At 42.4% G+C, this 27,087-nt stretch overlaps 1 protein-coding gene across 3 annotated transcripts in view; it reads left to right on the top strand.

The window, feature by feature from the left end:
- Positions 1–664: 664 nt before the first annotated feature.
- The window catches only part of KDSR (3-ketodihydrosphingosine reductase), a 42,774-nt gene continuing 16,351 nt past the window's right edge, over positions 665–27,087 (top strand). Inside the window, exons 1-7 of one of the 3 annotated variants that reach the window (XM_045527908.1) lie at positions 665–724; positions 9,316–9,405; positions 11,924–11,980; positions 15,826–15,891; positions 16,081–16,176; positions 21,011–21,202; positions 26,746–26,829. In XM_045527908.1, the coding sequence (XP_045383864.1) occupies positions 683–724; positions 9,316–9,405; positions 11,924–11,980; positions 15,826–15,891; positions 16,081–16,176; positions 21,011–21,202; positions 26,746–26,829 (627 nt within the window). In that variant the 5' untranslated portion in view covers positions 665–682. Of the gene's footprint in view, positions 725–4,835; positions 5,084–9,315; positions 9,406–11,923; positions 11,981–15,825; positions 15,892–16,080; positions 16,177–21,010; positions 21,203–26,745; positions 26,830–27,087 lie in introns of those variants that run through there. The other 2 variants (XM_045527907.1, XR_006729302.1) reach the window with 2 other exon arrangements.

Here is a 27,087-nt window from a genome sequence, read left to right as displayed (position 1 = left end):
GGCAATCTGCTTAAGTCAGTCTTCTGAGTTAAATGACACTTTCATTGAAAATGCCCTCACAGAAACACCCGGAATAATGTTTGACCAAATATCTAGGCACTATATGGCTTAGTCAAGTTGAAAAATAAAATTAGCCATCACACCTTCTTGAGTTAATTTTTGCAAAATGTATAAACTTTAGGTCAAAATTCATTTATTTATTTATTGTTTATGGCTGTCCAGTTGTCCTAGGACCATTTCATGAAAAGGACACCTTTCCTCCACTAAATTGCTTTTTAATTTTTGTTGAAAATCAGTTGGGTGTATTTATGTGGGCCTATTTCCAAATTCTATTGATCTATGTGTCTGTCCTTTGCCAATACAACACAGTCTTCATTACTGTAGCTAAATAACCAGTCTTACAATCCGGTAGACTGATTCCTCCCACTTTATTCTTCTTTTAAAAAGATGTGTTAGCTATTCTGGTTTGTTTGCCTTTACATATAATCTTGTCTGTATTTACAGAAATATTACTGGGGTTAGAATAGAAAGTGCATTAAACAGTAATCAATTTGGAAAAAACTGACATCTTTACTATGTTGAGTCTTCCAATTCATGAACATGATGTGTCTCTCTTTTTATTTAGATCTCCTTGGATTTCTTTTATCAGCATTGTGTAGTTTTCAGCATACAAGTTCTGTACATGTTTTGTGAGAGTGACACCTATTTATTTCTTTTAGCAATTGTAAGTGAAATTATATTTTTAATTCCAGTGTCCACAAGTTCATGGCTACTATATAGAAATGCATTTTACTTTTGTATATTTATTTTGTATCCTGCATCTTTGCTGGAGTTGCTTAATTCTACTAGGTTTGTTTTTGTTTTTGTTTAGATTCCTAGGGACTTTCTGCATGATCAATCATGCCATCTGCAATTAGGAATAGTTTTATTTATTCCTTTATGATCTATATGACTTTCATTTCCTTTTCTTGCCTTACTATACTGGCTAGAACTTACAGCATTTTGTTGAATAAGAGTGGTGAGAGCAAGTATCTTTGCTTTGTTCTTGATCTTACAGGGAAAGTAGTCAGTCTTTCACCATTAAATATAATGTTAGCTGTAGATTTTTTTGTAGATGTTCTTTATCAAGTTGAGGAGGTTCCCCTGTATTCCTATTTTTCTGAGAGTTGTAATTATGAATGCGTGTCAGATTTTGTCAAATGTCTTTTCTGCATTGACACGATCATGCAATTTTTCTTCTTTAACTTGTTAATAATATGGTGAATTACACTGATTTAATTTCAAATTTTGAACCAGCCTTGCATCCCTGGAATAAACTCCAGTTGATCATGGGTTTACTTATCTTACTGGAAGTAAGATTCGCCAGTGGAATTTAGAAATGATGGATTCCACTCTCAGGGAGTTGGCTTATTGGATGCCAAAATAAATGCAAAGTAACAAGAAAAAAGCTGAACATATAATCCTTTGATTATTATCATTATCTGTAATAGCTGAAAGTAAGGGATAGTGTTGGAGCAGATCCTGAGGCTGGGCCAAGCTTGAATCCTGGCCAGTTTGAGCTGCAGCTGCTACCTCAGGGCCACCTCCAAAGGTAAAAGTTATGCTGAACAACATATAGTAGACTGATTCCAAGACAACAGGGAAATGGAAAAAGGAGAGTGAATGAAATATTTAAACAGTTATTAAGAAATGGTATGAATAAAGCAGGCATTGGTGGTATCAAAACAAAAGTCTTGATGCTGCACTCTCAGAGGCTGGGTGGCCCAGTGGGAGCCTCTGCTGGTCCACTAACATTGAAGGGCCCTAAACAAATCCATCCTAGTTCAGATAAATCCTAAAAGCTGCAAAGCAAAGATGACAAGGAGAAACCTGACCTCCAGTCACCTGTGGTGATGATATGCAATGTAATCAAGATAAGAACTAAAGAGAAAAACTGGGTCCATTGGTCCAAACCCTGGCTGGGGGCCCAAAGTTTATGTACATGAATAGGTAAATGGTCATGGGTGGCAAAGAAACATTTCTGAAATTCCTTGGCATGGTAGCCCCATGCACTGTGGTTCTAAAACCTATCGGTAAAGTCCTAACAGAGGCTCCAGTTAAATTGGGAAGATGTGGAAATACAAGGTTTGGTAGGATTAAGGTGAAATTTGGATAAAAATAGGAACATTTGAACAGACTCTATGTGAAGTGGTTGCATCTCCGTATCATGAATGTACTCTGCAGATGGATATTGTGTCTCCCCAAGGAGTTTCCCTTACCTGGTATTACAAAACGAAAGGCAGGTAAATCTGCCCTTGAGGCAATTCGATTGGACATGCTAAATTGGAACAAATAAGATTGCTGAGCCCACATAGTTGTTAATTCTAAAATGTAGAGGATACCTGATGGCCAAAACATGTTCAGTGTCTGGTGCCTGAAACAGTTTTCTTGTTTTTGGAAACAGGTAAGAGTTAAATGGGAAACTGCAAGCCCGAGTGGCAATGCTCTGGGAAATAGTTTGGTCGTATGTTATGATCGTCAGGGTGGCAGTCTGCCCTCGGTTCTTGGTGTGCTCTTGGCCAAAGAACGACCAGACACACCAAAGTGTCAAGTCCAGACTATTATCCTGGTTCTCTGACTCCTTGCTTGGAAAAATCACCAGTAGGGCCAATGCCACGGAGTAACCTCAGGCAGGAAGCAGTTTCACACGAGCAGCTCATAACTGTACAACAAAACAGGTGAGTCTCCGTGAGTGGACAGAGACAGACCGATTGACTCACTGATTCACTCTCCTTGAATTCTTGGATTGTTTCTTTTTATTAGCCCAGTCCCAGGGAGGGCTCTCAGGAGGTGTGGGATGTTATTAAATGATCGACAGGTGTCCTCAAAATTCCATCTGCCCATAAGAGCTCCCTCTCTGAAAGCCCATGGGGGGTGGGGGAGGAGGTGAACCATGATGCAGATTGAAGCTAATGGCATAATAATTACCCTTAGGTTACTCTAGGTCACTTTGGAAAACCTATTATGCCTGGGCTAGGGAATTCCCAGATTGAGAAAACATTCCCTCTATCCCAAGTATTGCTTGGGCTAAGATTAAGGGTGGGGCAACACCAAAATGGCGTGCCCACCCTTATCCTTCTTTCCAAGTGGTGCAATTGCTTAAGACAGCACCAAAACAGGGCACCCTTGTCCCTAGAAGAGCCAGAGATCCTAACTATCTACCTAACATAATGATGGCTGAGCAGAATGCTAGTCATATGTCACTATCAGCCATTTTGACTCTTATTTTTCAGGTTATGTTTACTACTATATCTTAATACAGTATAACACCTAGCAGTATTGGTGAGATTATAATACTGATTATAATAATATTGATGGTCAAATGTACTGGGAAATTGAGTTAAAAGCCTCCTACTCCACCCACACTGGTTCCTCCAAATGTTGGACATATGTTCATTTTTCCGTAAGATAGCTTTGGCCAAAGGCCAGGTGGCAGCCTATGTAGTAAAGAATTCAGCCTTTTCTGAAAAGGTTTGGCCTTTGCCCTTGGCTTTTGGGAGGTCATGTATGTCCTGTCATACCTGATAGGAGTGTCTTTGTTTAGACAGGGATTGGCCATGCCAGAAAAACCAACCATGTGATTTAGGTGGGGGCTTTGTGTCATGCACTATCTGTCTAGTTGGAGACTGAGTGCAACCACGTGCACAATTAACCAAGCCTATGTAATGAGTCCTCAGTAAAAATTCTGGACACAGAAACTCAAAAGATCTTCATTGGTTGGCAGTACTCCAAGCATATTGTCACATACCAATGCTAGGAGGGTCACACATCCTGACTCCATGGGAGATGACAACAGGAGATTTGCATTTGGAACTCTCCAGACTTTGCCCTATACATTTACTACCTTGGCTTATTTTGATCTATATTCTTTCCCTGTAATAAACTGTAACCACGAATACTCATAGCTTTCAGTGAGTTCTATGGGCCCTTCCAGTGAATTATCAAACCTGAGGGTAGTAAATTTAGGCAGCTCCAAACTTGCACCCTTGTCAGAAGTCTTGGGGACTGTTGCTTTCAAGTCTCACAGCTTGGCTAACTCTGGACAGACAGTAAGTCAAGAAGAGAAATACAGCACAGGATTTCTCTGGGAGTGTGACAAAAAATGTTCTAAAATTTATGGTTGTGATGGTAGCACAACTCTGTGACTATACTAAAAACCATTTATTATGCACTTTAAATCGGTGAACTGTACGGTAGAGTTATGTGAATTAGATTTCAATAAAGCTGTTTTGTTTTGTTTTGAACCTCCGTGAAGAACACGGAGCTCAACGAAATTGAATCATCTAAGTGATTTTTCAAAACTCGCGTTAAGGCTTTCCGGTCCTCTGGAAAGCGAAAGTGCGCTGTGACCCTTTTCTCAGCACACTAAGAAAATATGAAATGGAAGCCGGGATTTCAGGGCTTAACCTCCGGGCTTCCACCGTCTACCACGCCCCGAGGCCCGTCCGGGCTCGGTACTCACGAAATGGCGGAGCTCCCGGGGCCGGGGCGCCGCTGACGCTCAGCAGGAGGTTTGGGAGGTTGCAGACCTGCTCTGCGGGGTCCTAAGAGGCACCCTCAAACCAACCCAGGGGCAAGTCTCCCAGCCTCTCCCAGGAGCGCTCGCAGGTGGCGCCGCCCGGAGCTCGCTCGGGGACGCCCCGGTTCGGCAGGGCAGGTTGCGGGGCCCGTCCCCACTCGGGGGCCGTGACGGACGCCCGAGCCCCCCAGAAGCAGCTCTGCAGGCGGCGGCGACCTCGGAGCATCCCGGGCAGCACCCCCCCCGCCTGGGCGGAGCCTCTGCCCGGCTCCTCCTCTTCCCCTCCGCGCCGCCCCGCCCCGCCTGCGAACCCAAACACCGCGCCGCGCTGCGCGAGCCGCGCCTGACGCTCCGCCGCCGCCGCCGCCGAGCCCAGCGCGCCTGTGCCTGCGCGGCCCCCGCCGCCGCGGCCGAGCGATGCTGCTGCTGGCGGCCGCCTTCCTCGTGGCCTTCGTGCTGCTGCTCTACATGGTGTCTCCGCTCATCAGCCCCAAGCCCCTCGCCCTGCCTGGGGCGCATGTGGTGGTGAGTGGCCTCCTGTTGCTTCGCCCCGACCTCCCGGCCCTCTCGGCCACCGGCCACCGAGGCTGGGCCGCCGCCGTCCCTTTCTCCAGGCCAGGGTCCCCAAGAAGGGACGGCCAAATGGGGAGGGTCACCTGCCGCCGTCCACTCCGGCACTGTCACCTCAGGCCAAGCACCGGGCCTCAAGGACCCTCCCTCCGTTGCACCTGGCGCCTCCTGGGGCTGGAGAGCGGTGCGACCGGGGGACAGCGCCAGCCAGCCGGGTTCTCGGGACTCTGGAGGCACAGTAGCTGCTCGTTAATTCACGAGCATCCCTGGGATGTGGATATTTTGTCCTCCGTTTTCCCGATGAGTCCACTGAGGAACAGAGGGGCTGAGAAACTTTGCCAAGGACACAGCGGTCGGTGGCGCGCGGGGTGCGGAGCGCGGGGAGGGCGCAGACGCCGCAGGGTCGCGAGGGGCTGGACCGCAGGGAGGGCGGGTCCCCGCCGCCGGGACCCGCTGAGGCAGCCTGCCACTGGAACATGGCCTGTGCGAGTGACAGGAAGAGCAGCTACCAAAGGATTCTAGGAAGTGACTCTGAACCCAGTGGCCTGGCGGTCCCGGTTAGCGAGCGGTGTTGGGACGCCTCTGTCCCGTCCGCACACTTGTCTCCGAGCTCAGTCCGGGGGCTGCCGATTGCTGCTTCAAAGCAATCCTTTGCCGTTACTTCAGAGTCAGAATGGTGAGCCTAACGGCACGGATGGCGCTTTAGGAGTGAGGGAGATGTGGATGGGTTTGGTTTGTGTCCTGCCGGAAGCTCGCGTATTCCGTGATCCCTGTTCTGCATGTGTGGCACCTTCCTTACCCTGAGAGGGAGCGCTCCCGCCCGCGCCGGCACTTGCCCCTGAGCGGTGGCTTTCTCAGCAGCTTTCTTATTCGGATCTCCCACCCCCAAAGCACACTGAGGCGGGGAGTTAGGAGTAAGGAGAGTCAGTTACTAACTAAGCTGGCAGCACGTATCTTCCTGGCACGTCAGCTCTGAATCTGCGCTCCCAGCCTCCCCACCAAGCTGTTGTAGGATAAGATGGTCGTTTCTTTTAGTGCGCTTTAAATCTGGAAAAGAGTTTGTGAATGAGATCCTGTATTTTCTTTAATTTCTGCTTTGTAAAAAAAAAAAAAAATTTGCAATTCCTGCTATTCCTGATTGTGGAAGGTAGGTGAGGAATTGTCCAGATTCATTAAAAAAAGAAAAAACAAAAGAAAAACTATATCGTCATACTAAACTCTGAAAGTTTCAGAGCCACAAGAAAACTTCTGCCACAAAAACATGGATTCTTTCAGAACTTGTGCTTGCAGAGAATAATTTGGAAAAAAGTAATGCCAAAAGCAGAATGAAAATTTTGATTCCTTATTTATAAGACATTTTCACTTAACCTTGACTGCAGTCCTTCCAGCACCATGAAGCTGCAGGCCATAAGTAAGATGAATAAACATCGTGTCTGGTTGGGAGAGACTAGAAGAATTTTTTATTTTTATCATCTCACTTTAAAACAAAGGATTATTATTTCACACTATAAATAAGGTGAAAATGACCTGAATAATTCATGCTGATGTCACCATCTGTCTTCTTTTTTTATGTCCTAAGAAGAGTGAAAGTGTAATTATTTTTCCTGAGATTTTTTTAAGACTAGACTGGGTGGTTTTAGGAGGGAGAGCTAATCTTTAGACTGCTTGTGTGGAAGCACAAACAAACTTATAACTATTGTTTCATTTTTAGAAAAATTCTTATATATTAGTGTTATGTATCTAATTACAGTAGTAAAACTGCAGCAAGTCTCACTCTGTATATAGTTATTTATATATGCCCCCTTTTTGGAGATGACTGGGAGTAGCTCTCCTGGCAGCAAACAGTCCCCTCTGTTGCCCTTAATAAGAGCTGTATGATGTGATTAAGATAGTAACACTTAAAAAATATTTGCAATGAATAGTAAGAAGGAATGATAAAGGAAATTGAACTATTATCTTTAGTGTGCCCCATCTGGGCTCGATTTAGCAGCAGTTGTCAGGCAACTCAATAGACATTTATCACTTTTTTCAGCCCTTGTGGAAATCCCTTATACTTTCTTATAACATTCAGAATGACATAGCCCAATTGGCACAAGTGTATTCTTAGATACCTTCTAAGAATTGCCTGACTTGACTAGGTTAGTTTCCCAAGAACCATGACCCAAAAGCTGACGTCATACTCTTCTTGTGATCAGGTTTAAACCTGTTTCTTGCTTTGCAGTAAATTTACACAGCTAGCTTACCTATATATGGTCTAGAAAAAGGAAAATGATAGCAATAGCTTAAAATCTACAACGCACTTCAGAGCATATGCATTTTCTCAATAACCTCATAACTTCCATATTCACTTTCATTGAATAACAAATAGGGAAATTTTATTTACAAGGTTTTTTTGACATTGTACTTTTCAGAGAAATGGCATCATACACCAATTTGCAAATTAACGTAGGCAAGTATTTATTAGCAACTGCTTATGCCAGGTGCTGTTCTAGGAATGAGTGAAATCAGCTGGACTTGGTTCTTATCCTTAGAGAACTGATGTCTGACAAGGGAGCTAAGATACGTAAGTAACTGCACAAGGTAGATGTGACAGTTGAAGGGCAGGACTGGGTAACAGAGTCAGGAAAAGCTTCATGGAGGAGGGGATGTTTGAGCTGGGCTCTGTAGGATGGGTAGGGTTTGGAAATGTAGGTGTGTGTGGCATGTGGGTGGAGGGACATCTAAGCAGCAGGGGTAATGTCATAAAACAGGAACATTTTGGGGGGGTCCTGCCAATTGCTATGGTGAAATTTAATTAGCCAAAAACAACCCATGAACTATCCTGATAGCAAAGACCTCCTCAGAGGCAACCGTTAGCCTAAGCAACAGGTATATTTTTATAGCAACCTTCTGTAGATAATTGGTTAATTATCCACCAAAGAAATCTCTTCAGTGGTGGCAAGTTGAGGCTAAAGGGAAGTAAGGGATGCCTGTGAGTCTCATGGAAGTAGATGCATTTGGGTAGGAGGCGCTCCACGATGATTTGAAAATCCTGGGATGGGGTCAGAGATGTCCCTTACAGCATGATTTATGTATAATGGCAAAATATTAAGAAATAATCTAAATGTTTGAGTATAGGGAAAGGGTTAAGTTTGGATATAGCTATTTAATGCAATCTTGTGAGGCCTTTTAGTTTTTTGACATAAGATATTACAATATAATTTTTTAAAAAACAGGATACAGTACCATGCAATATTATATAATTTGCATGGGGACAAAATGACTAGAAAGATAATGTTGCATTTGTCTTATTCAGTGAAATATATGTCGAATCCTCCCTGTGCTAAGGGAGGAGTTTATGGGGTGGTGATAGGAGAGATGGTTGTGAGTCAAATAATCACACAAATAAATGTTTGGCTGTTTGATTTTGTGTGTGCCATAAATTAGAGAGGAAGGAATGTGGTGCTGAAAAGTGAGGCGGGGTGGGGCTGAGGAGGCAGCAAAGGCTTTCCTGAGGAAGTGATATTTGAGCTGAGATTTGATGGGTGGGTAGGTGCCAGTTAGATGAAAAGAGGGGAGGAGAGCATTCCTGGCAAGAGAAATAGAATGTGCAAAGGAACTGTGGTTGGAAGGTACATGGAACTATGAACTGAAAGGCAGCCAGTATGGCTGAGCTGTAGATAATGAGGGGAAAAATAGCTCAAGAAGAAAACCTTTACCTTTCAAATATTTCTTATGATTATATATTACTTTTATAGAAAGCACTCATTTCAAATATCATAAGATATATACAGGTGACCTTTTTTTTTTAATCTGTTATAGTCATAGCCAGAGGTACAGTAAGGAAATAAGATTCATTTGGATTTGGAATCAGAGGCAGATTAATGTGTTATTTAGTAGCTAGACTTATAAGTTACTTTTTTGCCAGTGAACTCAGAAAAATATCCTAAGTGTGCAATTTATGCTTCAGTACTTAAAATTGTCAAAATAGCAAGCTCTACTGACAGTCTTTCATGCATGTACTTATTCCAATTGTTAAGTTTGGTATGAAGAAGATACAATAGCTAAACATTTAGGTCTTGTAGATTCATTTTTAGAGAACATCATAGTTATTTTTAAAAATAACTTTTTAAATTAAGATTTTTAAAAAGCTTCCTACAGAGGGGAAATTTCAAGTGCTAAGACAATTTTATGATTTTTGTTTTTAGGTTACAGGAGGTTCTAGTGGCATTGGGAAGTGCATTGCTATTGAGTGCTATAAACAAGGAGCATTTATTACTCTGGTTGCACGAAATGAGGTAAGTCTTCTAGGTTTGTTATTACTAACTTATTCAACTTTACATTAGTCAAAGAGGCTTGCTAAACTTCTTAGCATTCACTTCTGTACTGGAAAGTGCTTGGCTTCCTTAATTTGAGATGTGATTCCTGCACTACTGGTTCTTTCTCATATGTAGGCCAAATACTTCTCAACTGAAGTCAGGTCAGCTCAACAGATAATTACTTATGCTATTAACATATTAGGCAACATCATCATAGATACCGCAGATCTTGAGTTGGAAGAGGCCGAGGCATAGTTAAGTAGCACACCTGACCATAGGAAGTCAGGCAGGGCCCTCTCTCAGGCCAGAGGTGTGGAAGCAGTGATTCTGGAGCTGATACCTGAAGGTGTGTAGGTGTTTATCTGTGGTTTCTCTGTGTAATTTACTTATGACGATAGATATCTCTAGTGAAATCTAGACACCACAGAGGAGTCTCATTCTTCCCTAGAAGTTTAGCATAACATGTTTTTCTAAGTCAAGTTGATGGAGGATTTGTTTTTCTTTTTGTCAGAGTCTGTTATTCTTACCAAAGTTGTTTTTGGAGTGCAAAGCAGAGATACTGTGCACACACAAACTGTCATGAAGTCCTCTTGCTCCCCATATGGGTCCGAGGAATAGTGCCCATAGCTGCCTTGTCCACTGCTGCTATTCTGTGTGTGGCACATAGCACATGCTCAAACATACTTGCTGAATGAAGAAATGAAGGGAGGAATGATGGAGAGTGTGGGAATGCCAGCATGGCATCATTGCTTGGGGATTTTGGATTCATCTGTGCCGAAGGAGGTAATAGTATGGTAACTGCTCAGGTAGGGCATGGACAGCTGAACAGAGCCCAGTGGGATTGGCAGGTCAGGGAGGGCCTTTGGGGGAAAGTGTTTAAATAATGACATAGAACTAGGCCTGGTCGTCTACAATTTCGTTGAAAAACCAAGAAAGGCAGAATTAGCTACCTCTCTTTTATTTATAGCTTTAACTTCTGTAACAATGAATTTGCTGTGGCATCGAAATCCCCTTATACAAATGAAAGCACAAATTTAATAAAATGGCATTTTGTGAGTTTTAAACAATGCCATTATTTGACTCAAGGTAAATACAAATGGAGGCAGAGGAGCCCAGTGTTTCAGTTGCTCAGGAGCTCATAGAGGGTCCTTGCATTGTTAGAAATGAATGAGCTGAAGAGCCTCTAGTGTCAGGAAATTCTTTCTTTTCTTTTTTTTTAATCCAATGTACTTTTTCACTGTGGTGCCAGTGTTAGGAACCGGGCTGCACAATAGGAGGTGGGCAGCAGGTGAGCAAGCAAAGCTTCTTCTGTATTTATAGCTGCTCCCCATCACTAGCGTCACCACATAAGCTCCACCTCCTGTCAGATCAGCGGCGGCATTAGATTCTCATAGGAGCGCGAACCCTACTATAAACTGTGCTTAGGAGGGATCTAGGTTGCAGCTCCTTATGAGAATCTAATGCCTGACAATCTGAGGTGGAGCTGAGGTGGTGATGCTAGTGCTGGGGAGCGGCTGCAAATACAAATTATCATTAGCAGAGAGGTCTGACATTACAAAATAGTTGTAATGTGCTTGAATCATCCTGAAACCATCTCGCCCACCCTCCCCAGTCTGTGGAAAAATTGTCTTCCATGAAACCTGTCCCTGGTGCCCAAAAGGTTGGGGACTGCTGCTTTTTCATTACAATCTCAGCAAAGTCAAGTGTTATGTTTCTTTACAAATAGAACAATGTTATTTTATTATAGACGTGTTCAGGTTTAGAAACCTTACATGTCCTTTGGAAGAATTTTCCTCCCCTTTTTTCTTCTCTATATCATACTATTATTTAGGTTACTTTTGTAGCAAATTAAGATATTATAATCCAATATCTGTTTTCTTGAAAGTAAGTAAAACAAACAAAATTGAAATCTTAGAAGAATTACTCAGTTACTTGGGTAGCTTTGCTTGTTCAGAGTATTTTATAAAGTAGCCAGGTGGAGGTATACCCATTTCAGCTAGAAAGTGGTTTTTACTGTATTTGCTTTTATAGTAGAGGAGGAAAATTTTGGACCATATCTTATGAAAGCACTCCTGACACGGAATCACACATACCTTTAAATTTGAAAACATTGCACATTAATATGTTTGCTTTTGTTTTAGTTCATAACTTAATGATGTCAGATCAAACCATTTATTAGAACTGTAGCATGACCATCAGCAGTTAATACTGTTAATTGGGATTTTGAGGTTCATTTATTTTTCTATTATCTTTCTCTGCAGTGAATTTAAAAACCTGTTATCACTTATTCTTATCTTAACATACTTTACAGCTTTTCTTTCCTAGACTGTGGCCCAGTCCACCTATGCAGTGTAGATATTGTTTTCTGTATTTTCTAGAATTTAACAAATAGTACTTAAACAAATACTTAGACAAATAATTGCTTTTTCTTTCATTTTCAACAAACAGACTTAGGTATAGACAATCACCAGAACTAACTGTTCCGTGTTGCTTTCAGGACAAGCTGCTGCAGGCAAAGAAGGAAATTGAAAAGCACTCTATCAATGATAAACAGGTAAATCTCTGTCTTCAGAATGTATTTTCTGAAATCAACACACTTATATAAAGGAAAAAAAGGATTACTTCAACTGCAAATAGTTAACTGAAAGCATATATGCTTTTCCTAATTAAAACACATATTACACTCTTTTTAAAAAGTAAAATTGTTTGAATTGTCTAGGAACTCAGGTTATACCAAAAAAAAAAAAAAAGAATAGACTCAATACACATCCACAAATGGTCAAATAACCGAATGTTTTACTAGAAAATGATTCCATAATCCATAATCCAAAAAGTTTTTAAATACCCCTTTCCTTGTAAGCATTTGTATAAAGTTCTTACAAGGAAAGGGGTATTTAAAAACTTTTTGGATTATGGAATTTTTTTGATGAATAAAATGGTATTTATCACATATATTTCAGTATAAAACATAATAACAAATTAATCACCCCACACCCATCGCCCAGCCTAAGGAATAGAATTTATGAGGGTCTCTGAAGCCCCTGTGTGCTCCATGGCAGCCTCATCTCCGTCATCTTATTCCTAGAGGCAACCCCCACCCTGATTTTTGTGTTGCTCCTTTGTTTGGTTTCCTTTACAATTTTACCATGTATGCATGTGACCCTAAATAGTCTGTTGTTCAGTTTTGCTTCTTTTTGAACTTTATGGTATCATTCTTATTTATTTATTTATTTTGAGATAGAGTCTTGCTCTGTCGCCCAGACTAGAGTGCAGTGGCATCATCATAGCTCACTGCAACCTCAAACTGCTGTGCTCCAGCATCCTCCTGCCTCAGCCTCCCCAGTGGCTGGGACTATAGGCACGCACCACTACAGGGTAATTTTTCTATGTTTTGTGGAGATGGGGTCTTGTTCTTGCTCAGGCTGGTCAGTTCTTATTTTTTTTTTAACAGTCTTTATTGAGATGTATAATAATTCACACACCATACAATTAATTGACCCATTTCAAGTGTACAGTCCAGTGGTTTTTAGCATATTCACAGAGTTGTACAGCTATCACCACAGTCAATTTTAGAACATTTTTGTCACCCCGTAAGGAATCTCCGTACCCATTAGCAGTCACTCCCACTCCCTCCCAAGCCCCTCCCAGCCCTAGGCCATCACCAGTCTACTTTCTGACTCTGTAGATCCGTATAACATCATTCTTCATGCTTTCTTGTGCAACTTTATTTCTTTACTTGATATTATTGTAAAAATTCATCTATGGTGCCATATAAAGTAGGAGTTCATTCTTTAACTGCTATCTAGTATGTATAGACTACCTTTTGGTCCTCAGTTCCACTATTGGTGGATATTTAGGTTGTTTCCAGTTTTTTTGTTTGTTTGTTTTGTTTTTTGCTTTCAGAAGAGTTTTCACCATGTCTCTTTATATACATGTACAAGAATGGTACATGCCTAGAAATGGAGCTGCTGAGTTGTAGTGTGATGTGGGTCTTCAGCCAAGTGGTCACCGTCCCACCACTTGGATTTCAGTTCCTGTTGCTCCACATCCTTGTCAACACTTGGTATTGGCAGACTTTAATTTTTGCCTTTTTGATGAGTTTTAGATAGTATTTCACTGTGGTTTTAATTGCCTTTTCCCCTCTCCAGAATAGGTTAGAGATCTTTCCATGCCAATTAAATAAATCTGCCTCATTTTTTAAACTGCTGCAGCAGAGTGAAATAAACCAGAGTTTATTTAAATCAGTGCCCTGTTGTTGAGCTGTTTCCCATTCTTTTTTGTTTGTTTGTTTTTGCTATTGCAATTGATGCCGCAGGTAAAACTGGTCCATATCTCCTGTATACATGTGAGTTTTTCTCTTTGACTATGGCCTCTGCCTGTACCCACTTCTGTGAAACCCACGAACATTGGAAGAACACCAACCGCCCCCTCCATTTCTCTCCATACTCCTGTAACTTCTGATAGAGGAACCACAGATCCTGAATGCTCATGGCTAAGACCATCTCTGCCCTCTCTTCATCTATCAAAGCGCGTTAGGGCAGGTGGAAAACTCTTTTCTTTTATATTACGGATGGGAGATTATCAGGGTTGGGGCAGGCAAAAGTGAGCTTGATTCTTTGGCCATCCCACCAGGCTTGTGTGGGCATTTTTTTTTTTTTTTTTTTTTTTTGTGCCTTGTTAACATTTTTTTTTAAAATTTCATTTGTCTGTGGTATAGATTTTATTTACAGTAACTGATCTAATACTGTATGAAAAGGTGTCCTTTAAAAGTAATCATATGATTCTTACTGCTTTAAAAAAATGTTTTCTGTGTGAGGATGTAGAGATAGAATCCACTTTCAGCCACGGGCAGCCTCTCCAGACTGGAGTGCTTCAGGTTATGTTTGTGAAGGGGCCGTTTACTTTTCTGAGAAATTTAGATCCTTTGGAGGAGGGGCGGGGCTCCTTCTTGCATTAAATAAAACTTGCTGCCCCTAAGGCAATGAGTCCCTTTTTATTCAACCCTTTGGCATGGCTTCTCAGAGCAGGAGAGAATCTTGGTCATCACTGGCTTCTGATGGCCTTATTTATAGTGGAGGCCACTGCACCCTTCTCAGGTTCTGCTCAACTAGAAAGTGAAGAGCCGGGATTGGAGCCCAGGCTTCTCACTGGACTCCTAACCCCACATGGGTGCATATTGTTTCCGCGTGGATGTGCCGTCTGTACACTCGCGTTCTCTCTCCCGGTTGGTTTGCCAGCCAGTCTCAAAAAGGAAGAATTAATGGAAAGGCTGAGAAATTGAGAGCACCTTTCTGCTTCGTGCAGTGACCTCCTTTGGAACATAGAACATTCCTCTGTTGGAGGTCCACGCTCTGGATCTGAAAACACTACTTGAAAAGAAAAATCAAAAGGGCTCTTGATGTCTTTTTCATAAATTTCTGTAAAAGTAAGCACCCAAGTCTGTGCTTCCTCCCTTTTTCCCTCCTTCCTTTTCTTCTCTTTTTTTCTTTTCAGAGTCTAAATGCAGTTGTTGTCTGTGGTAAGCACAGGCTGCGCTCTTCCCACCATCACTCTGCTGCAGCCACCTGAGCGTGGTTGGGTTTGTCCTGAGTGGGCTCTGGGCTCTGCTTGGTGTCCCTTGTCCAGACAATTTGCGAGTGGCCTGATGAGCTCCAGAGTCAGGAGTCTCAGGCAAACCTCAGATGCCACTCTGTGCCCAGCTCAGATCTGATGGACCAAGACTGACCCTCAGCCTTCGTCGTCAGATAATGTCCCGTGGTCCGCTTGGGCTGTCACTGACTCCCACTGGGCCCTTACTGAGGTGACTTCTGGAATAGGTGTTTGCTCAACACTTTGTTCCACCTGCTGATATTGAATCTCAACAGAGTAGTCATAGCCAGTACTGCTTCAAGGGGAGTATTTTTAAAAACTTACCTATTAGGTTTACTATTATTCTTTTTAATAATTTCATTGAGATATAATTTATGTATAATAAACCACACCCATTTGAAGCATATAGCTCGATGGCTTTTGACAGATGAAACACCACTGCAGTCAGACACAGGGCATTTCCATCGCTCCCCAAAGTCTGCCCGTGCCCTTTGAAGGTCTTTCCGCCTTCCAGTCCTGGCTGCAGCTGGCCCCTGATCTACCTTTTGTCACTATAGATTGGCGGCATTTCAAGAGGAGCATTTTTTACATTTCTTAAAATGTTCTTTGGAATTTGCTTAACTCTGAAAACTGCTAAGAAAATTAGACTCTACTAATTGCATTGTCACCAGATTTCAAACACTACAATCTATACATTGAAAATTGGCCTTCTTTTTTATTGGAAAGCATTGCCTTTAATTTTAAAAACATCTTTTAAAAATAGTTTTGACATCTGCATACTTTTGATCATTTTTTTTTCTTTTTTAACAGGTGGTGCTTTGTATATCAGTTGATGTGTGTCAAGACTATAACCAAGTAGAAAATGTCATAAAACAAGTAAGAGATTGGGCTAATTAGAATTAGTGTGCTTGACTTTTGATTGGTTCTTACCATTTTGCTATGTGACTTGGAATTGGTAAATCTTTCCTGTAGGTTTGATAGTTTAGGTGTTATTTATTAGCATTGATTTGCTGTTGTGGTTTTTCTCTTCTCTTTCGTAATGCCTGCTCTGATACATTTTTCTAGGCACAGGAGAAACTGGGTCCAGTGGACATGCTTGTAAACTGTGCAGGAATGTCACTGTCGGGAAAATTTGAAGATCTTGAAGTTAGTACTTTTGAAGTAAGTAAAAATGGTCACTCACTAGGGTAGCTCATATACTAAAAGTAGAATAAGCCATGGGTAAAGGCTTTAAGACTGAAACAGACTGATTCAGATGTTCATGGAAGTTTGAGAGAACCAGAAGAAGATTGAACAAGGTTTTGGTCCCAGTACCATGACCATCTAACCTTAAGAATTTAGACAAGTTTCTCAACCTTGGTCCTCTCAGCTGTGCAATGGGATTGAAACCTCTAACCCGACACAGATTACTTCAACAATTCCCTGAGGTCATATTTTCAGGAGAGCACTTGATAAACCAAGAGATGTCAGATGTTCAGGTCAAGTTCACATCATGTATTATTAGCAAGGAGAAACCAAAACATTTGGAGGACAGACTTGCTAGACTTCTCAAATAAAGGTAAAAAGATAATGCATCTATTGATGTTTCTATTTTTAAACAGATTTGCCAAGGAACCTCTCTTAGTAATTCATTTTAACATCAAAAAATGGACATTAGATTTGAAATCTTTTTAAAGTGCACAACATTTTTTAGTTGGCAGCGCATCAGCCATCTTTTTCTTAATGTTCTCTTGAGTCTTTGTTGTAATAATGGGTTTCAAATGCTTGACTTCTTGCAGTTAAATCACATTCCACTTTTGGAGGAAAAGAGACGCTGAACCAGCAGCACAGACCTCTTTCTTGCTTGTGGTAGGCTGGGGAAAGCACCATTAAGTCTGTGGTTTACTTAAGACAAGTCAGGAGAGTCAAGAGGTGGACACAGAGTGGTGGAACTCGAGTATCGTAAGACTCCTTCATCAAGTAGGCATAAAAGATAGCTGTCTAGGCCTGTGTACCTTCATCTGCAAGGCACGGAAGGCAGATTTCCAAGATTATGCCATGGTCTACATATAGGATCAATTAGGGAAAATAGTTTTTATAGTACTATAGACATGCAGTGATCAAGCAGAAGACTTGGAAGGTAGCCAGAAAAAGGAGTAGGTATGTGAATGTGTGTGAGGGTGTATGTGTGTGTGCACTTGTGTGTGTGCGAGGGTGTGTGCGTGCATACGTGTGCAAGATGATAGGGAGGAGAATCGGCAGACTCACTTGACTAAATGTGGGGGATTCAGTGGATTGAGGATACGGAGGTGCATGGTTGTGATAAATAAATGCACAGCTGTAACGTCAGGCCCTCGGGAAGTGGGGTGTGTCTGTTGGGGGCAGTAGGAGCGGGGATTGTCTGATGGAAGCGCCAGGATAAGTGAGAGGCTTTGTGGAGGTGTATGATCGTGAACAGGAAGAGAAGAAACTGAGGTTTTAATAACAGGTGAATGTGTAGGTATCCATGACAAGGAGAAATGTGAAGCAGGTGAGATGAGGGAAGACATAAAAATGTACAGAGCGAGTGTACCATGAAGCATGTTGAAATATAAAAGCATGCACAATTCCAGTCTTTGTAAAAAAATAACTTTACTCTTAACCTTTAGTCTCCATTCACACTGCCATTTCCTTCCTTCTTTCAAAAAAAATCACAATTTATTTCTTTTCCATGACCACTATCATCTTTCCACATCGGTGCCACCCACATGGACTATTTGTTGTGCCGTTTCCCAGCGGCAGGGTACAGTCAGATAAAAAGGTGGGCTTTGGTCAGGTTAAACCGGTTTCAAATCTTAACTCTAATGGTTCCAAGTCTGACCATTTACTAGCAAAGCATTCTGTTTTCTTCTGGCATCAGCTTTTCTTCCAGCCTCAGCTTCCATCTCTGTAAAATGGATACAGAGCTCACAGAAATGTAAGGATTAAGTAGCATGATGTCTGCCCCTGTCAGCTGCTGCAGAAATGCTAATCTCCTCCCTTTTTATTCACTCAATCCACATATATTCAAGCGAATGTCTAATGTATGAGTGTTGTTCTTGGGGTGCCGTGGTGAGCAAGAAAATAAAAAGTCTTGGCCTAAGTAAGGAAGGACAGGCTGTGACAGGCAAGCACATAAGCAGTAGAATTATTTTTAAGTTTTCTTTTGTCCTTTCGTTGTCTCTGCTTTGTGTGTGTGTTTATTTGATCTAATAGGCCAATGTCTCTCAGCCTCCTGTTAGAGGCTTCGCTGGGAAGTCTGGTGGCTTTCTGAAGGGTTATTGTCCGGGCCTTATCTCCAGGGGAGGTTTCAGTGCCAGTATCTGTAGACTTTGTCTCCTGGGTTGGTTAGAAGCCCTGAGAAGAGTCTTCCAGCTCAGACCTAGGAAGTACAGACCCGTCCATGGTGGAGCCGGGGAAGACGGCTGGCCTCTCGGTGTTCAGTGTCGAGACAGACTTTCACTTAAACCTCTCACTTCAGCTAGACTTACTCTCTCCAGAAACTAAATCTCCCGTCTCCTCCAGGCCAGAAGAGGGGCACAGATTTGCTCTATGGGGAGGGAAAAGGCATCTAGGATCTGACTGCTTTTTTCTTTCTGTCATTGTCACACACTGATTTTTTTAAATTGAGGTGAAATTCATATAACATAAAATTAACCATTTTAAAGTGAACAGTTCAGAGGCGCTTTGCAGATTCACAGTGTTGTGTGACCTCCACCTCTACCTAGTTCCGAAACATTTTCATCACCCCAAAGGGAAACCCTGTGCCTAGTAAGCAGTTGTTCCCCATTCCCTGCTTCCTCCCCTGACAGCCACAAAGCTGTGTTCTGTCTCTGCGGATATTTTGTATAAATGGAATCACATGATATATGCCCTTTCGTGTCTGGCTTCTTTCACTTAGCATAATGTTTTGAGGTTCATCCACATTGTAGCATGTATCAGTGCTTCCTTTTCATAGGGTGATAATATTCCTTTGTGTGGGGATACCACATTTTGTTTATCTAGCCATTGTGGATGGACATTTGGGCTGTTTCTAGATGACTGCTTTTTAAACGGATTCGTAGTCTGTAGTCCTGACTTTCAGCCCTGTGTCCACCCACCCCTACCTTCCATCCCAGAGATATTTGGTGCGGCTTGAGCCTGTTGGAACTCTGGTGCAATCTTGTTTTTCGGTTTCTCCCACTTAGCTTTCATTTTCCTGTGGTTGGCTAAGTTATTGCTGCTGTTATTTTATTTATTTATTGTTGATTGATTGAGACAGGGTCTCACTTTGTTGCCTGGGCATGAGAGCAGTGGCATTATCATAGCTCACTGCAACCTCACACTCCTGGGTTCAAGTGATCCTCCTGCCTCAGCCTCCCGAGTTGTTGAGACTATAGGTACACGCCACCACACCTGGCTAGCACTTCTATTTTTTGTAGAGATGGGGTCTTGCTATGTTGCCCAGGCTGGTCCTGCGTGAACGCCTAACCTTAATCTACCTGCCTTGGCCTCCCAAAGTGCTAGGCTTACAGGCATGAGCCTCTGTGTCTGGCCTATTGCTATTATTTTTATTCCTATATTCATTGTTCTTGTGGGATCTTGCCTTAAAAAAAAATTTCCTTACTGAGATTTTAATGGATTCCCTAAAAGGTGCCAATATGAATACATGAATTTAGTGTACCATCTTTTTTCAAATACTTTTTAGGAACATTTTTATTATCAAAATAATATAATGCTATTAAAACACATTTTGGGTAAAAAAAAAAAAAAGAGAATACCGATATCCTAACACAATCACAATTTTCTGTATTTCACTGGTTTTGCACCTGAGCTTGTATACTTTTATTTAATGTTTAAAATAGTTACAGTGTGAATACAGTCTGCCTTCTGCTTTTTTTCAACTTATAGCATAGATATTTCCCTGTCTCTCCCAGTGTTTCTGGTCATCATTTCAAAAAGTTACTTAATATTCTCTTAAGTTACTATATCATGATTGACTTCAAGTCCCCAGTTGAAGTGTTTAGTGTTACATGATGATCTAATATTTTTATAAATATTTGAATATTTGAAACATTTTAATGCAAGTCATAGAGAAACATTGTAATGCAAGTATTCTTAGATTTTCAAGTTAAGATTTAAGATTTTTAAGAGCTTCAGGATGAGGGAAAAACATACTATTAGTCTCTATGCGAGCTCTTACCCACTATAGTATAAGAGCCAGTGTTTTGTGAGTTCTTACTTAAGCCAGGGGCTGTGCTAATGCTTAACTTGTGTTTTCTCTTTGAATCCTTGCAAACACTCTATGAGGTAGTACCAATATTAACCTTGTTTTCAGCTCAGAAAATGGGTAGAGTGTCTGACTCTCTTACTCATCATCAAATAGCCAATAAATGGTAGAGCCAAGGCTTGAAACCAAAATCTGTACTGTTAGCCACTGTCCTGCTCTCTTTGTGGTCTTTTTTAGGCTTAGAACTAAGGGCTAGAAATATTTGGAAGCTCTTTCCTAAAACTATTTTTCAAAAAGAAGTATTACCTGCAACATGCTATGTACTTTTCATAAGGAAAAAACTAATATTGACCAGTTTTCAGCAAAGATGTAACTGCTGTCATGGTGAGAATTCGAGACTAGATTGAAATAGGCTTTACATGGTAAGGTCCTGAAGCTTCAGTGGTAGGCTTCATGTCACATCCCATTTGCAGCATCACTTATTCATTCATTCAACAAATCTAAGCAGAGCAGGGTGGCTCGCATCTGTAATACCAGCGACTCAGAAGGCTGAAGTGGGAGGATCTCTTGAGCCCAGGAATTCAAGGCTGCAGTGAGCTATGATCAGCTGTACTCCAGCCTGTGCAAGAGAGCAAGACCCCATCTCTTAAAAGAAAACAAAACCCCAAAACCCCAGATCTGTTGAGCTTTCACTGAAGAACTTAAATCAGCAGACTAAATTCCCAGTGAGTGCAGCCTTGAGGCTTTTAACCTCATTCACTCCTCATGTGGCCTCTTTGTTCCCTGCAGAGATTAATGAGCATCAATTACCTGGGGAGTGTGTACCCCAGCCGAGCCGTGATCACCACCATGAAGGAGCGCCGGGTGGGCAGGATCGTGTTTGTGTCCTCCCAGGCGGGACAGCTGGGACTATTCGGCTTCACGGCCTACTCTTCATCCAAGTTTGCCTTAAGGGGATTGGCTGAAGCTTTGCAGATGGAGGTAAACGTTGTATTCATGTTTATATTTATTGCCCCCAACTCAGCAATTTACATTCCTCTTTAGCTTTGGAGCTTCTTTACGTATTACTGTATTAAATTAGAGATTTGTAGATTTGACATTAATGAAAGAGAATTGACTCCAACCCTGAGTTTTGCAGTTAACATTTTTTCATTGCATGAAAATTATAGTTATGACAGATGCAAAATGGTTATGGGGTTTTTGCCTGTTTAATTTGATACACAGAGAGTACTAGTAATGTCTTCATACTGTATTGGTCCAACACTGTATGAGTATAGGTAAAGTTAACCAGATATTTTATTCTATAGAGATTTTTCTTCAACAAAAAGATCTGTTCTTGTGACTGAATAATAAAATGAGGGAAGAGCTTGAATCAGCTGTTGTCTAATTCTTAGCTTGTAGACTAGTCATTTAACTTGCTCTCAGTTTTCTTATCTGTCAGATGAGAGGGTTGGAATAAAAAAATCATTTGGCTCTTTTACTACTTATATTTTCATATCTTCAGGAAATGTTGAGGAAAGTAGATGCTTTGTATTGTCACAGTTAATAGAACATTTTGTGGAAGAAGGGCGTAGTTAGGATTAGCACCAAAATAAGTGTTTGTCATGATGTATAGAACCTTACACCTCAGCTGCATGAGTAGACTTCTTAATCATTGGCACATGGGGCTGCTTAGAGAGCATCCCATATATATCTGTCTATATCACATACTGAAAAAGGCAAGGTAAAGTGCTTTGTTATTGCTATACACAGTTCCAAGACCCCCAGTGGATGCGTGAAACTGCAGATAGTACCAAACCCTATATATACTGTTTTTTCCTATATATACTTACCTTTGATAAAGTTTAATTTGTAAATTAGACACAGTAAGAGATTAACGATGTAACTAAAAATAAAATAGAACAATTATAACAAAATACTATAATAAAAGTTTTGTGGATGTGTTCTCTCTTTCTTTTTTATCGAAATATTATTCTACTGTAATCACCTATTTTTGGACCTTGGTTGACTGTAGGTAGGTGAAACCACAGAAAGAGAAACCACAGATAAAGGAGGACTACTGTATACTGAAACATAACACTACATCATGATTTTCAAAACCTAGAGGAGAATTCGTTGTGGCCAGCCCTCTTGTACTAAGAGTGTGCTTTTGGGAAACCTGGTTAATGACTTAGATCAGGGGTTGGTAAAACTTCTTTAGTGAAGGACCAGATTGTAAATATTTGAGGTTTTAAAGGCTGAATGGTGTCGGTCACAACTACTCAAGTTTGCTGTGGTGGTAGGAAAGCAGCCATAGTAGGCAATACATAAATGAGCAGGTGGGACTGTGTTCCAATAAAACTTTACTTATAAAAACAGGCAGAGGGCCAGATTTGGTTCATAGGCCACAGTTTGCCAACCCTGTTTAGAAGATCCTCAGAAGAGGCCGTGATGGTGTGTGGTGGAGTGCCACGCTGCCTGGATGTTAGACGAGCACTGCAGTGCAGACGAGTTGGCAGATCAGCGGCTGAGTCCTGATGTGCTGCTTGGGGACTGAGAGAACGTGCGATTATCATAGCAAAGGCACCAGCCACAGACTGCATCATTAACAACTAGTTTAATACTCTTAATCAATCATAGATCATTGCAATATGCTTAGCCAGCAGGGCATACATGGCTATGAAATTTCAAAGAATTCTGGTATTTTTTTTGCAGTCTTTACTTTGAAAAGTACCTTTGTGAATAACCATTTTATTTTTATCACAGTTTGGGGTTTTTTTTGTTGTTTTTTTTTTTTGAGAGGTGTCTCACTATGTGGCCCAGGCTGATCTCAAACTCCTGGCCTCAAACAGTCCTCCCACCGTGGCCTCCCAAGTCTGGGTTTATAGGTGTGAGCTCCCACGTCCAGCTTTATCACAGTTTTGTGAAATATGTGAGGTAGATGTTGTCATGCCACCTTTTAAATGAGAAAACTGAGTTTTTTATAAATTCAATGAGTTTCTCAAAGGCACATAGTTACTTAGTGACAGAAATAAAAACAAGGCCCAAGCTCTTGACTGCACATCTCTTTTTCAGCAGGTGATGCAGGCCAGAGCTTGCTTAATTCATGTGGTTAGTTGCCTCAGCCTTTTACTTTGGTCTCCGAATCCATGTAGGTTAAGGGGTGCTTTGGATATGAAAAATTTGCCCATTAGGGCTTTTTGCAGAGTTGTATCAGGATTCACTATTTTAGGGCAAAGCGTATAATCTAGGTGGCCTGGTTTCACTTCAGGTAGAGCAGAGATGCTAATAAAGAAGAGGAAAAAGAAAGTGAATTGCTAGTACAGAGAGAGTCCCCTCAGCCTCTCTGTGACAAATGTGATTCTCATGCTGCAGGGAGCTGGCCTGGACTTTCAAGTTGGCTTGACTTCTGTCAGTATTTAGACTCCATTAAAAATGTCTTCACTTAGCTCTGATCACACCACTGCACTCTAACCCAGTGACAGGGTTGAGACTCTGTCTCAAAAAAAAAAAAAAGCCCTCACTTGAACAAAAATTAAAATTAACTTATACCATGAAAAATAGATTTGAGGGAAAATAAATTCAGTTCTCAGAATCTACTTCATTTGTAGTAAGGCTTGCATCAAACCAATTGTTTCCTTACGAATTTATAGTAGTATTTTTTTTTAACCTGGATAATTTGATCAAGGTGGTTATATTTTCTATAAATGAAATCTTATGTAATTGCTCAAACTCTAAGTGCTTTTGATGATCCTTTTTAGTCCAATTAACTTTGAAGTCTGCCTGTCTCCCTCCCCTTGCCCCCAAACTAAGGTAGGGCCCTGGCAGCGTTGTAGGTACAATGAGTAATTTTGAAAGAATACTTTGTTGGCATTTTTTTTTTTGTGGTCTTTTTTTCTTACTCAGTCTTTTAGGAACAAATATATTGTTTACAGATTTTAAAAGGTTATCTTTTTGGAAAACAGACTTCTAAGGTGGGTAATAGCCAAAGACGTGTTAGCAGAGACCAAGCCAAAAAACCAAAAAGATAGGTGTCCCCTTTCTGCGTATCTTACCCCATCATGTCCCTCCCCTGTTCTCGGCTCTTCCCACTGTAATCTGAGAGTAAGCGAAAGCTTAAATTCTGGAGTTTGTTTGTGTAAACAGCTATAATCTTCTCCCCACCCAGCCCCCTGTCTTTGTTCTGATGGAATGAGGAACCACACATTCTAGGTGTATTATTTTGATAATAAATTCATTCTTGAGCCAGCAGTCAGTCGTCTTTCTGTTTAAGGTTGAGGCCAGGCAGAAGGGAGAAGGTGATAGCAGGATGGGAGTGGGGCACAGCGGGGGACAGAGAGTGGCCAGTGACAGGCACAAGGAGAAGCACACAGTGGCTAGATCGGCTAGTGAAGACTTGGCTTGTCTATTCTTAGAAAAAGTGGTGTCTCAGGGAGTTAGCATTTTCTTTCCGTAAGCAAGTGAAGCCAAGCTACCCTCATTTCCTTTTCTTACAGGGTATGAGATCAGTAGATTGAAGGAGGGTGTAGATATAGATTAGTGTATTCAGCTCTTAGCAAATTATTTGAGCAAGAGTTTCAGGAGACTAGAATCTCCACAAAGGCAGGGATTATGTTTGTTTGTTCACATTCATATGCTTCATTCTAAGAATGTTGGCACATAGTAGTAATTCAATAAGTATTCATTGCATGAATAAATACAAGACTGCATAAATGGTTAAGTGACTGGCCACCGGAGGTATTCAGCCATAGACTGGCCTGTTGGTCGTAGAGAGGACACCAGCCCAGGACGGGGCTGGACTGGTTTCTCCTAACCCAGCAATCTGTGTACCCACCCCATGAGAAAGCTGTTCTGAAACGCTCTGTATAACCTCTGGCAATTCAGCCACAGCCTTGAGTTTGAGAAGCAGTGCTTTGGCATTAGCGTTAGGTACCACAGTCCTTACTCGTGAGGAGCAGCACAGAAACTACCGTGTCTGAGCAGCCAGGGTCAGTCTCTGCAGGGGCTAACGACCGCGGGTGGGCTGTTTCGTGGGGTTTCTCTCTGGTCTGTGTACAATGCAGGGCAAGGCCGTGGGAGACAAGTTTTTTTTATGAAGCCACTATCTCAGAAACAGTAGAAGAGAAGTTGCTTGCTCATCAGCCTCATTGCCTGGCCCCAGTCCAGAGCTATTTCTGAGTGTAGCTGGGCCGTGCAGCTGCATGCCTCAGCGAAGCCGAGCGGACGGGCTGTCCCACGCCCTAGTTGCATTGGAACAGAACCAACAAAGACATCTCCCTTTTGCTACCGCGATTTCCAGGGTGGCTGGCCAGGATCTTCCGCTGATACGCTCCTGCATGCTTCCGCGACCCCTGCAGCTCCCACCACAGGCCTCGGAACTGTGCTTCCCTGAGGGAACTAGGGAGGAGAGGATACATGATCAGACAGGAGCCTGGGTACTCTGTGAGGCTGTCTCGTGAGGCAGCGCTGTTGTCTGTTCTCAGCTCAGGTGCCCCACTGAAGATGTGCAGTGACCCTCCTATGCCTGCCCACTTGCAGATCCCCTGGGTGTTTTCATGGGGACCAAAAACGAGCCAATAACAAACAGAAATCATGGCAAAGAGATTTTGATGGTAGGAGCCATTGCCCCAATTACCAGGGCAAGGTAAGAGTGTGCAGCAGGGCCACTGCTGAGCAGAGTCTTCAGGAAGGGCGAGTCTTGTCTGCCCAGCAGAAGAATCTACCGTAATTTGGGGGGGCATGTTTATGAGTAGGTGTGGAGGCCTGGTGGAGTTTCGAGGATCAGGGAGTGAGATGGAGCTTTAGATAAGACAAGAGTTCCCTTAAGTAAACATGGGTTGAGGCTGTTCGCAGGGGAGGTGCCTGGCTGGTCTGACCTGGGGGTTGCAACCAGTAGGAGCGTGTTCTCTGTTGGTTCTGTGGAGAAGGAAGTGACTCTTGACCTCTTAATGGTCAGGGGTGGTTGGGCAGGGAGTCTCAGATAAGCAAACTTCTTAGGGACAGATACAGTGCTAGGCTGGGCCTGGGGGGCACAGCAAGGCCACAGGGGAAGGGATTTTAGTGACCCCAGCCTATTTTGTAGATGATATCAACATCAGAAGCAGCCTGAAGGGAAAATAAATCTGCGGTCTGGGGGAGGAGGGAGGAGCAGGCCAGTCCCGCTGCCCTGGCGAAGTGCTTGAATGGTGTGCAGCGTACAGGGGGGACAGTGAACAGACCGTTTTTTTCTTTTTAAAATGCTGTCTGCTCTCCTGGTTGCTCGGCTCTCCGGGCCTCTGCATGGGTGGCTGGAGTGGAGGGCACTGCGGAGGTGATTTGCCGTGTTTCGGATCAGCTGAGGTAGGGGTGAGCTTTTTGCCACCATTTCAGAGTGGTCTTCGTGGAGCGGAGTCTCTCTGTGCAGTGGATGGTAGCTCTGCACTCATGGAATCAGCCTGTTGGCCTCGCCGCAGTTTGGGAATCAGGACAGCCGGCGCGGGTTGGCCGCGAAGGGTGGCAGGTGGTGTCCCGGGTACTGAAGGTGCACGTGTTGTTTCTGAATGCAGGTGAAGCCGTATAACGTGTACGTCACAGTTGCCTACCCGCCAGACACGGACACCCCGGGGTTGGCTGAAGAAAACAAAACAAAGGTCAGTATTCCCGCGTGTCCCATTTTCAGTCTCCAATGTGGTAAACCACTTTTCTGATTTTCTTTCTGCTCTGCAGCTCACGCATTTTCGTCAGCCAGCAGCGTGCATCGAGTGTCTGTCGGGTGCAGGGCGCCCAGCTGGTTTCTGACGACCTTCCTGCGGTTCTCCGGGCAAATCTTCCTTCTTTCCTTCCCCTCTTCCCTCACCCCCTTTTCCTACAGTTTAATTTAAATTTTTTTTCAAATTGTTATCACACGG

The sequence above is a fragment of the Lemur catta genome, chromosome 16 (assembly GCF_020740605.2).
Source record: "Lemur catta isolate mLemCat1 chromosome 16, mLemCat1.pri, whole genome shotgun sequence".
NCBI lineage: Eukaryota > Metazoa > Chordata > Mammalia > Primates > Lemuridae > Lemur > Lemur catta.
Note: the sequence above shows the minus strand (reverse complement) of the source record. Positions and strands in the feature narration are given on the sequence as shown.